At 33.9% G+C, this 12,273-nt stretch overlaps 1 protein-coding gene across 1 annotated transcript; it reads right to left on the bottom strand.

Annotated features, from left to right (window-relative positions):
• Nucleotides 1-7,075: 7,075 nt before the first annotated feature.
• LOC120068260 (protein DEFECTIVE IN MERISTEM SILENCING 3-like) lies at nucleotides 7,076-11,874 on the bottom strand. Its single transcript, XM_039019972.2, has 8 exons — nucleotides 11,556-11,874; nucleotides 11,161-11,304; nucleotides 10,847-10,961; nucleotides 10,250-10,487; nucleotides 9,757-9,948; nucleotides 9,281-9,601; nucleotides 8,613-8,838; nucleotides 7,076-7,480 (listed from the first exon to the last, which is right to left on the bottom strand). Exons 1-8 carry the CDS (start codon nucleotides 11,577-11,579, stop codon nucleotides 7,439-7,441), a joined length of 1,302 nt encoding a protein of 433 aa, XP_038875900.1. The 5' UTR covers nucleotides 11,580-11,874; the 3' UTR covers nucleotides 7,076-7,438.
• Nucleotides 11,875-12,273: the final 399 nt, after the last annotated feature.

Here is a 12,273-nt window from a genome sequence, read left to right as displayed (position 1 = left end):
GAAATCATTTTTAAAAGTCAAAAGACTTCTCATATTCACATTTGAAAACATCTAAATGTACAACATGTCCCAATGTTACACGCAAAAGGCTTAAATCTCTATTATTTCATATTATCTTTTTTAAAAAATTATTTTTAAAATGCCCTTACAAAAAGCTATAAAAATAATGTTGACATATAATATATGGTGCAGAGTTAGCTTTATAGTTCATTATAGATGTGATGAGACACTTTGAAAATGCATCTTCAAAGTCCAACAAGGCTATGCCACGTGGATTAAAACATAGCCATGTCCTTTGATTTGGTAATGAATCTCACCTTGACATGTACCCATCATATGGATTATATTCCAATAAAATCAGATTTGAAGGCTCCAAAATTCATTCTCTAAATTTTGCTCCATTTAGTTTGGTTAAGATATTATATTCTTACCTAATGTTCAAATTTTCAATATATTATAAATAAAAAATGTTCATATGTGTATAATTTTTTATGAAAAGAAATAATTTTCTGGCATATTTAATGAATTTTAAAACATATTTTATGATATATTATGGATAGTTTTTTTTTTTAATTGAGAGGTAGATTTTTGTTAAAAGTTGTGAATTGTAAAGGAGTGAAAGTTAGGGGTGGAAACAGTTTGATTCTGTTCGGTTTAGTGATCAAACCGAATTTTCTAATATGTCCATTCGAATCGCATATATGTTCGGTTTCAAATTCAGTTTTGTTATTTTTAAAAAATCTAGGTTATATTTTTTTTAATTAAAAAACGGTCCAGTTCGGTTTTAAATTCTGTTTTACTCTTTTTTAAATAAATAAATAAATATACATATACATATATATAGTTAAAAAGGGGTCGATTCGGTTTCAAATTCGATTTTCGAAATTGAAACCGAATCAAACCGAATCAATTCGGTTTCAAATTTTCTTCAAATCGAGCTGAACCGCATTTTTCGGTTCACTAAATTTTCGGTTTGGTTTTTAAAAACGATTCCGTTTTTGCGATTTGAATGGTCACCCCTAGTGAAAGTTGAATAAAAGGTAAAAGCTTGGCGTATTTAATTAATATAATTAAAATTTTGTGATGTTAGTGTAATGATTATATATCTAATCCCATCATTTTCTTTCTTTTTCTAATACAATTGGAGGTAGGAAACTCAAACCAACTTCATGGTTTTCAACATAAATTGTTTGATTTGTCATCATTTTCTTTTACAAAAAATAATAAAAATATTTTTTTAAAAAAAATAGTCACATGTCAAATTTTTATTTAGCAATGGAATAGGTATAACCCAAATAGCACCTAAGATTTTTTAAAAAAGAATGATTACTTACCAAAATTTAAGTTTTTTTTTTTTTGGAAGAGTTGGAGAAAGAAAATCAATTTAATAGTGCATGAATGGAGAAACGAGATAATAAAGTTTCGACAATAAGATGATCTCAGCTCGAGAAATAATGAAGAAAGAATAGAAGAAAAATTATAAATGTCAAACTTCAATAGTTTATTATTAAAGTTGGGTTGTCAAACACAACTTATAAAGTCGGTGGGTCAAACATCCCCAAACAAAGAAGATAGGTTAAACACCTCCAAAGAAAGAGATAACTTTGAAATAATGGAAAAGAGAAATAACCTCATAAATTTTCAAAAAATAACCTTGTCGAAAATAAAGATAACATTCTTTTAGTCAAATTGGGGCTATTTGATCCTAATAATTCAAAAAAGAAAAATTTTCATCATCAAAGTTCGAAAACAAGTTTTAAATATTATCAAAATAAAGCTTATTGTTAGTTTATCTCTACTACATTGAAAGGGTCAAAAAGGGAAGAATTTTTATCTCCCAGTTTACCCATCATGTTTTAACAAAATGAATTTGCTTGGTTAGTTATTAGAAATTCTATTTAAATTATAATTCTCACCCTTACATGATTGTTACCATAGAATGGTACAAAAAACATCCCTTTCATATTTGTAACTTCTAGTTCATTAGGCTCGGTCTTTTTCAACTGTCGAACAAAGAATGGAACCTGCAAAGCAGAAGCTCGTTATAGCCTGAGTCGTGAATCTTGTTCTCTTTCGTGGCTCTGCCCAAGTGTGCAAAGAGGTCAAGAATATTGCCACGTCGTTTCATGGCTCTGCCCAAGTGTGCAAAGAGGTCACGTCGTCTCTAAGATAAAACAGTTGAAAAAGAAAATCCAATAAAAAATACACTGTTACCGATCGGAATACACACCATTTCTGACTAACTGCTCGAAAAATGAAAAGTGGAAGAAAAAGTAGGTAGAAGAGAGCTTTCGATGGAGAAATGGAAGGAAGTGTAATGTGTTTTCTGAACTGTTGAAAGCCACGCCTTTCCTTTTATAAGCCTTCATAGTGGAACTGTCGAGAGGTAGTAGCCTCCGAACGTGCGAGGGCGGATTGAAAAAAGCGGCTGGATGACATGCGTGGAGGACCATTGGAACATTATTTTTTTGGTTTTATTTAACATTATTTTTTTCGGTTTTATTTATCAAAAAAATAAATAAATAATAATATTTGATTGGATGGACGACGGCAGCATATGTGGACGAATTGGTCTATCTCCTTACTCCATTCAAAATATGGGTATCCTCGAGGCCCAAACTTGGTGTCCAAAAGGGAGGCTTCCATTTCAAAAATCTTGGTTCCCTCTTATTTTTGAAAAATAAATTTTCACCCAACATCATCACAAAGAGAAAAGATTTTCCACATGATCCATATAAGAAATTATCCAAACTCATACATTTAAGATGAATTTCCTCGCCAACCAATTCTCCATTTAAACAAAACAAATCCCAATTTCAAAAGTAATATTTATGTATTCTTAAAAAAAATTGGAAGCAATGTTTGCTAATTTTCTTCTTTTCCTTTTCCTACTTTTTAGAAATTTCTGCAACAATTATGAATGTAGGATCTTTACCTTCTTCTTTTGATTTTCTCATTAAGGTGTTTACTATGAAACACATATTAAAAAATAAAAATAAAAAAGCCCCATTCAAATTGTATATACTAATTGATTTATTTATTTATTTTTATTTTTTTTACACTAATCATCGAACTTTATCCAATTCAAATTGGTCTCCCTATCTTTTTTTTTTTCTTTTTTGAATGCAAGTTCATATTCCAAATCATTGAATTTTCTATGTATAATTAAGGACTTATTGTGTAGATTCATTCAATATTTTTTTCATGAGTAAGTTAATTTTATTTGCTTTTTTTGAGGTGCAACAAATTGAAAAAAAATATGAGAAATTAAATAATTTAGGATGCAAAAGCACACAAAATCTCAACATGAGCAATTACTTCTCTCCCCATTTATCTCATAAATCATATGATCTTCATTGATTTGTTGGTTTGATTTACTCAACTTTAATTCTTTTACTAATCCTATTTAGATATAGGAAGACTCATCTAAATAAACACATCATATGATATAATAGATTATATAATTTCCATCATATTTGTTTTATTTAATTTTCATCCTCAATTTGTTCTACAAATTGCAATGTATTTAAATTTAAAAACCATCTCAAAAAATAAGAACTGAGGTTTTGAATTTAAATGCAATGTATTTAAGATAGTTACTTAAATAAAAATGATAGGACTTATATAGCCAATATATAGCCTCTATTGATGGATACATCTCACGATCGATGATATTTCTCCTTCATAGATAAAACTATTGGGTAAAAAATTAGGCTAGAAATTATTATGGTCAAATCTTGAACAGGACCATCATAATCAGAATAATAATAATTATTATTTTGATCATTATTTTGTTGTGTATTACTATTGCTTATGATTATAGTTTTCTAAAAATTTTTTCCTTGAAAATGAAAACTTTAGATGTTAAAAAAAACAAAACTCACATCAATTCAGTTTTGAGATGATATGGAAATTCTATGGAAAAATGTTTGAATGAAATCATGTAAAAATTCAATAGAAAAAGATTTGAACGAAGTTCAAAATAAATGGATATTATTTTTCTCAATTTTGGTTTCTTGAAAATGAAAGCTTTGGATGGTAAAAAACCAAAACTTATATTAATTCAATTTTGATGTGAAATGTTGTGAATGGAAAAAGGTTTGAATAAAGTTAAAAATAAATATATGTTATTATTTTTCTCAATTTTGTTTCTTGGAAATGAATATTTTGGCGAGAAGTGCACGTGGGTTGGAGGTATTTTTTTGGACCAACTTGAAAATTCGAGTCGGTCGGATTGGCCCAAACAACTCGAATAAGGTCTCTAACCAAATCTTAAAGTTCGGATTGGGTTTTCGGGGGTTTTTTTTTTTCTTTTTCAAAACTGACAGAGATCAACGATTGAAGTAGATAAACGGAGAAAGACTAAAGCTGGCAAACGACTCTCTACTAGTATAGACAAAATCGAAAGGCAAACAAGATGTAAGCGAAATTGAAATCGAAGACTTAGAGATAAGAGGCAGCACAAGTGAAATCAAAGGTATGAGGGAGAATGATGAGTCACAGGGAAGAGATGACCATGACAATTGGGTAGGTGGAAGGCTTGAAGTGAAGGGGCGAGAGAGCATGGAGTCTGAAAGAGGGATGATAGCGAGGGGGAGTGTCACAATGCACCCTCGTAAGGGTCTCGAGGCGATTGTGTGCCACTTGTTCTCGCCCTCGAACAAGTTAGCCAATCCAAATCCAAATAATTGATGGCACAATGGGCATTTCTCACAACCTCCACCTCCTTGAGAAAAGGTTTTAGAAAACGGGTTTAGATAAAAAGATTTTCGCAAACGTTTGAAAGCATGATTAAACAATGAAGATTAGTCGTATAACTAGAAAGCAATAAGCAACATCACGACTTTATAGCATACAACTCACTGGTATGAAGATATGATGATTAGTCTTACCCCATACCAGTGAGTTGTGTTATAAAGTCGTGTTGTTGCTTATTGCTTTCTAGTTGTACGACTAATCTTCATTACTTAATCATGCTTTCAAACGTTTGCGAAAACCTTTTCCTCTAAACCCGTTTTCTAAAACCTTTTCTCAAGAACGAGGGTAGAGGTTGTGAGTAACGCCCATTGTGCCATCGGCTATTCAGATTTAGATTGGTTGACTTATTCGAGGGCGAGAACAAGTGCTACATAATTGCCACAAGACCCTTACAAGGGTACGATTGTGACAGTTGGTATTAGAACCAAGTCGACTCGTGGAGTTGAGAAACTGTGATCATGTTTGCTACGAAACAGTTAGACAAGTCCCATGTTGACCGGTTGGTCGATATAGAAGAGCAAATGTTCTATTTAATAGAAGTTCTTGATCAGGTTCGGTTCCTAGAAACTTGATTACAAGAAGTCTCTGACAAGGCCGATGAAATCGATACGGTGACTGACAGCTTAGACGAGATGCCCATTAGGGAATTGTTGACAAGGGTTGAGATCCTAGAGGCAAAAGTTATGAGAACATGTACTTTCGAGCACGGGGATGGCTCATCGAACTCTGTTGCCCCTGTGGAAAAGCATGTCGAAGAACTAGACAGCTCACAAAAAGCGATAATTCAGATGGTGACTAAGTTATCTGAAGACTTTTGAGCCACCCTCGATGTCATTCAGGCAGAGATTGCGAACATCAGTGCAAGAGTTAACCTCACCATGAGAGCGATGGGAAATCAAGCCCAAGCTGGGGGTGCAGTCCAATTCAGCAGGGTAAATTACCCAAGCCTAAGCCATTCTGTGGGACTCGTGATGCAAAAGCACTAGAAAATTTTATTTTTTTTATGGAGTAGTATTTAAGAGCTACGAACACAGTGACTAAAGAGTCAAAGATCACCTTAACGACATTGCATTGTGATGACCTTAGCCTCATATATGGACAAGATCGAGCCTCAAGATTTGGCCTAGAGCAGAGGCAAGTCGGCTAGAGAGCCACATAAGGGAAAATACACGTGCGGGCGATATGTATGACCAAATGAAGTTCAATTCCGCATGAGTTCAATTCGATTAAGGATGGAATGACCTCACCTAAAGTCCGACGAAGCTTCAAAGAGTCGAACAAGAAGTGAATTTGGACTTAAGTTTCCCTTAAGGCTAATCATGATTAGAGATGTCCACGGGACGAAGGCTGGGGATGCCATTCCTCATCCCCGTCCCCGCTCCCCATTTCATTCCCCATCCCCGTGAAATTTCCCACAGGGATCGGGGCAGGAATTTCCCGCAGGAAATTCGCGGGGATCAGGTTCCCCACCAGGAATTTTTCCCCGTTACTTTTTTTTCTTTTGTAAAAAATCAATTAATTTAAATCACTAATGTGAACAAGTTTTAATTAAATAATTAACTTTATCACTAAATTGTTTATTATGTTAGTTTTCCATGACAATTTGAATTTAAAGATAAATTATTCAAATTTTAATCTCAAAAAGCTAATTAATTTCTTATAGTAGAAAGAAATAAATATAAATCAAATTATTCACATATATAATTAAAATTTATGTATTCAATTTAAACATATTCATTATATTTCCCAATAAACAATCACGTTTAGCTCACAGGGAATTTTTTTCCCCACTCCCTCCCCCATTCCCCGTGGGGAAATTGGATATCTCTAACCATGATCATGGGTGAATCATGAGGTCGCATGGTTGGAGAAGTACGACCGTGACACCCAGCACTCCAAAACAAAAATCCTCGAAACTATATATATATATAATACAACTCGAGACCCAATCCATCCCAAATTTTTTAAAAAAAAAAATTAACCCAACCCAACCCTTATAGTTTGGGTTGGGTAGTCCGAATTGTTTGAGTTGTCAGGTCATTTAAACACCCCTACACTTTGGATGGTAAAAAAATAAAACTTATATCAATTCAATTTTGAGATGAAATTATATATTGACGTGTTCAGGTAAAAAAAAAATAATAATAAATAAATAAATAAATAATCAATTGAGCCTAATTGTTTTTAAAAAAATCGAAATTTCGTTCTTGAAATTTCGAGAAGGGGGGAAAATCAAAATTTCCCCCATACCGAAATTTTGAACCGTCGAAATCTCGAGATTTCGATCGAAATTTTAAACTATGAGATAGACAGCATATTTTATTTTATAAAAAAAAAATACTATGATAAAGACAAAGGTGATCAATACAAACCGCCATCCCATCTAGATTACTGCCAGGCAAGAGAACCATTGTCTCCTCTGTCAAGAACATAAGTTTCAATAAATTTAGATAGCAAGCATTAAAAGAATGCCTATTCCAGAGAGGAACTACAGATGCCACGCCCCTGCCTATTCCATTGCTTTGAAAATTTTCAGCTAAACCATAAGATATTTACCTCAAAAATGCAATAAGAAGCTTATGCATTTTCGCAGATTTAAATATTGCAGCTGACTGCTCTCACAGTAGTTCCTCCCCCCAAATTGTTGTTCAGTGGAAGACTTGGTTCTCTACTGCAAATTTCATCGTGGTGTCAACCTCTCTGGCTTGGCTGAGAGTTGTTGCTGTAATATTACACCATCAAAATAACATTCAGATATCACCACTGTTACAAAGGTTGGGATTATACGCAGTTACTATATCAGATCTCAAACAGCAGCCACACCAATCCAAAATCTTCACCTTGATCACTATAACTTAGATCTCATAAAACTTTGAATATAACAACATGCTGATATTTTCAATATTATAGCAGGCAATTTAACAGGTGCATTCCAAGCATGTGCTCCAGTTAAAGGGAAATGGGGTTATCTTTGTAAATGTCAGGTCATAAGATTGAATTTCCAGATAAAAATACAAAATTTCCGGCACAAAAGAATCACAATCATTCAATTATAGACATTTTAAAGGCCACAAATGATTATACAAGCGAAACTGAATAGTAAATGGCAGAGCTGATAGTATTACAAGTAAATTTATTCAGAGTAAGAAGAAAAAAGAAATGGAATATGAATTATAAAATCCCAAGTCTAATGCATTTTTATGAATACCCGCTCGTCTAAATAAATTTATTCTTCCAATGGACTTCTAGTATAACCATTGATTCTAAGACCTTGTTAAAAGGTTTAACGTTGCAAATCAAGAAATTATCAGGTAGGCAACTTTTCTTGGCTGAAAACTAGAGTCGTTCACTTCTATCCCTTACCTCTGGCCTTCCCTTGGTGGAAACCCAGTATGCTTTTTGGGATTGTCCATGGATCCTTGGACAATGTCAAGGCTAGTATGGCGAAGTGGAACTTTCCTATTTCTAAGTCTGGTAAGCTTGTCTTGGCTCAATCAAATTTCTTCACAAGCTCGTTTGCAATTTTAGAAGATTTTATCATCAATATCTTGATTAGGTATGTTTTTGTAAGCTCTTATTCGTTTACAAGTAAAAAGAATATAAATTATCGAAGATAAATGATTGAGTTCGCCACTTCCAATAAACTGCTAACTTTACTCATCAGAAGCAAGTAGGGAAAAGGAGAAGGAAAAGAAGAGGAGAGTCAATCTCCAAAACGAAACAATTTAAATATATTTGACTTGAAATGTTGTAGTTTAAGAACATTTAAGCCTTAAGTTTTATCTCTTAATCAAAGGCGTATGAGTCCCCCATGAACCAATTATAGTAGTTGTTCATTAAATTTTAGAGCTCACCTGAGCTGCGTATGATGAGCTTTCAGTCAGGAACTTTAGAAATTCTGCCTTTTTCCTGTCAAAATTGAGCTTAGTATTGTCCAATAATGCTTGTTCTCTCCTTATATCTTCAACCATCTTTTCCTTTTTCCACTTAAGTTCTTTAATCTGCCTCTCAGATTCAATGTAATTTTCAGGTAGGCTTGATTTCATTGAGGCCTTTGGGAATCTCAACTGAACATCTTCCCTGTCATCAAACATGCAAAAATTGAGATTAACACTAGATAAAATCCAAATTTTAATTGAAACAACACAAATACGTCCACAAGCATAACAAAAATTCAATTTTTGTTTCTGTAAATTGAAGGTCAAGCCTAGCACATTACACAGTTTTGCACAAGGGATTTTTGGAAAAAGATAGACAACGTTTCATGGTAGTTTTTACCAATAGCATTAAAAAACAGAAGACTTATCGCTTGGAATCTTAAACATCCAAGTAGCACAAAAATTTTAAGATGTAGTCCATCATTTAAGAACAGGAGTGAGTCCATGGACCGACAAATATACAGGCATCCGATTAGATGGATTGATGAAAGGCAATTAAAAAATAAAGAGATTAATCTGTAAAGCGTGGTCCACTAAATGATTCAGATAAACATGAAATACAATTTCGAAAGAGAACTTCATACTGATGGCCCAAGCAAAAAACACCAGTAGCTTTAATCATTCCTCCATCTAAAGAAAGTGCGCCATCACTAATGCAAGGGAGAGCTTGTAGCATGTCTGCTCTGGTTTTATATACTTGAAGACGAGAAAAGAGAGAATAGAACAGGGTCTCCCTGAGACCATATCCATTGGCTGCGAGACAAAACAAGTGTGTGGTATCAATATTGATCATGTTAACAGCAAAGCCAAGAAAGCCAGGTGGACACTCCCCATTAGGTAATCTTGGCTTTAGAAGGTCAAGCCTCCTTTGTGGGTCATTGGCAATAAAGTCACCAGCATATGATCTGCAAAAAAAGGAAAAGAAAAAAAAAAAGAAAGAAAGAAAAGGGTATGTTTAGCATTCTCATGGATTAAATCATAGATAAATAAAACCTCCGAAGAATGTTTACAAGCTTAAAGCTCCAGAATTTCAAACAGAGACAGCATATAAGATTAATGCCTCAAATGTTCAAGACAAATTACGAGAAACCGGCCATCTAAGTTCCTCCCAATAGAAGCACCAAGACCATGAAGGCCAAGACTTTTGTTTATGCAACCTTCCTTGTCATATGTTTCTAGCACCTTAACTCCCTCGTATGTTCTACAGACAATTGCCAGCATAGTTTCCATTCCCAAGTACTCAGAGAGCAATCTGCATTTTTTTTTAATAAAAAAGAAACATGTAAGTGCAAAACTATATACATTGTTTGTTTGATGATGCAATAGGACTCTCTGATAATAACAAGCAATTCATAACAGGAAGAATGAAAAGCACATGCTAAAGCACTGTATCTCACTTCTGCTTTCTCTATCATTAGAAAGAAAATTAAATGGTATAATACCCATATCCACTATTAACTTTATCATAACAATGAAAATTAACTGAATTGACTCACAACAAATTCCATATTCCCAAGTAGATGGAGGAAAATAAAATTAGAAGTCAGACGGACCTGCTAAGGTTATCATCATCAACTTTTCCAAGACGAGCAACAATACCCAATACATCCTTGGTCAACACAAGGTTGTAAGCCTGAATACCATGATGTGTACTCAATTTACATATAATGCTAGCAGCAGATTTCTCCTGCCGCATAATCTGTTCCATTGTTTCCTCGTCATTTTGAGGATGGGAATGAACCTCGTTTTCGGCCACAGGTGTGCCAGAAGAATGATATTTACCTAGAATAACTGAAACAAAATTCTAAGTGGATAACAGATACTAAAGGAAATAAATAAAAGTCCAGACACAGAGTGGGAGGAAAAGAAAACCAACTCTACATGTCTTAGAATCTAATGTTTAGCAAAAACCACTCCATGCATGCGTGAAATTTAAAAGTGTAATATATTTTGGTGTGTAATACAACATAAACCCCACAAGTTCAAATCATACGTAAAAATATCACCAAAACTAATATATGCTTTTTGATGCAATGCTTGCCAATACCAATCACCTTGATGGTAAATAACAAAGGATCACAAGCAGGTTAAATTGCCCACGTCTCTCATTTTAAAACAAATTCACCTCCCAACAATTAAAGAAAAAATACCTTGCAAGTCGAGGATGGATTCATCTAATTTGTTTTTCTGAGTCTTGAGAAATTTAATGTTGTCCTCGTGTTGCTTTATTTTCATTCCAAATGTCTGTAGATCCTCTTCAAGTTTCTGTAGGAATGAAGCCAATGATGCATGAGACTCGTAATATACTAGCTAAGGATACAGAAGCAAACCACAGTCAACCAAGAGTCTAAAACATGCTCCCCCACCTTACGCATTAACTATCTCCATACAAATGATATCTACTAAAGGAAGCAATTACAAGAGATTGAAGGAGAAAAAGAAACGGAAATGAGTATGATGAGACCTTGGAGTAGTTGAAGATGTATTCGGCATGTGGGAAGCTCCCATTTTGCATATCATTCCTCACGACTAAAGACTTATCGCTCTGATCGACTTGCATATACTGCGTAGAATCTTGGGAAGGCGATGTGGGTATCCGAACAGCCAGCTGCCAGAAAGAGTAAAATTAGAAGGAAGAGGCATGCAAAAATTCAGGACAAAAGGAACAGAAACGATGAAACCCAAGAAGCTCTCCACTCCAAATTCATCAAAACTCAAAAAACCCAACAAGCAATTTAACAGAAACAATGAAATTGTAGGTCTATGAGTAGAGAATCGTGGGAGTTTCAGACAGAAAACATCCAGAGAGTTTCTGAGAAAGCAAAGAGATATTCATAATAGAAGGGAAGAGAGAGATGCCTGCATATTGTTTGGGTGAAACATGGCGGGATGATGAGATTGAGAATTGAGAATTGAGAAATTGAGGTTTGATATGAATGAGGAATTGAAGAATAAGAGAAAAGAGTGTTGCCGTCGTTGTTGTTGTTGTTGTTGTGTGTTCTTCCTCCACGCTCCGGCCTCCAGTCTCCACCTCGTGGCTTCTTCGCTCTGTGGAGGTCTGGTTGTGTGCAGTCCAAGGTCAAATTGCCCAATTCGATTTTGATGCCTTCCTCTCTTTCTCTTTCCCTCTTTTCTCTTTTCTTTTTTCTTTTAAATTTTAATTCATCCAATTTGTCATAAATTATGATATTCCAGCTCAGCCACATAAAAACTCACCCTTGTAAACGGGCTTGGGCCCAAAGGCTGGGCTCAAATCTAGATCCAACTCGATTCAAATTCGGCTTTCTACACCTATAACCCTTGAAAAGGGAAAGATTTATAGAATTAACCTCCATCATCTAATATTTTACGAAAGTCCTAAACTTTTATTATATTTTATAATTAGATTTTCGGATATTTTTAAATAATTTTAACTTTGTAATTCCTATTCATTATTTATAATTTTTTAATTAAAATATTAAAAATAATTCAAAATGTTTTTACGATCATTTGTAGATTTTTTTTAAAAAAAAAATCATTAATTTCATGGAGGGAAAGATCATGGAAATAATTTTGTCAACTATGTAATTCCTTAACT

The sequence above is a fragment of the Benincasa hispida genome, chromosome 12 (assembly GCF_027475165.1).
Source record: "Benincasa hispida cultivar pf3 chromosome 12, pf3_genome.v1.1, whole genome shotgun sequence".
Taxonomy (NCBI): domain Eukaryota; kingdom Viridiplantae; phylum Streptophyta; class Magnoliopsida; order Cucurbitales; family Cucurbitaceae; genus Benincasa; species Benincasa hispida.
This window is presented reverse-complemented; position numbering and strand designations above follow the sequence as displayed.

Coding starts and splice junctions, on each gene's coding strand:
- LOC120068260 (XM_039019972.2), bottom strand. CDS start 11,579: ATGTTTCACCCAAACAATATGCAG. Junction 10,962..11,160: donor ACATCTTCAACTACTCCAAG/GTCTCATCATAC, acceptor TCATTCCTACAG/AAACTTGAAGAGGATCTACA. Junction 9,602..9,756: donor ATTTGTCTTGAACATTTGAG/GCATTAATCTTA, acceptor CTTTTTTTGCAG/ATCATATGCTGGTGACTTTA.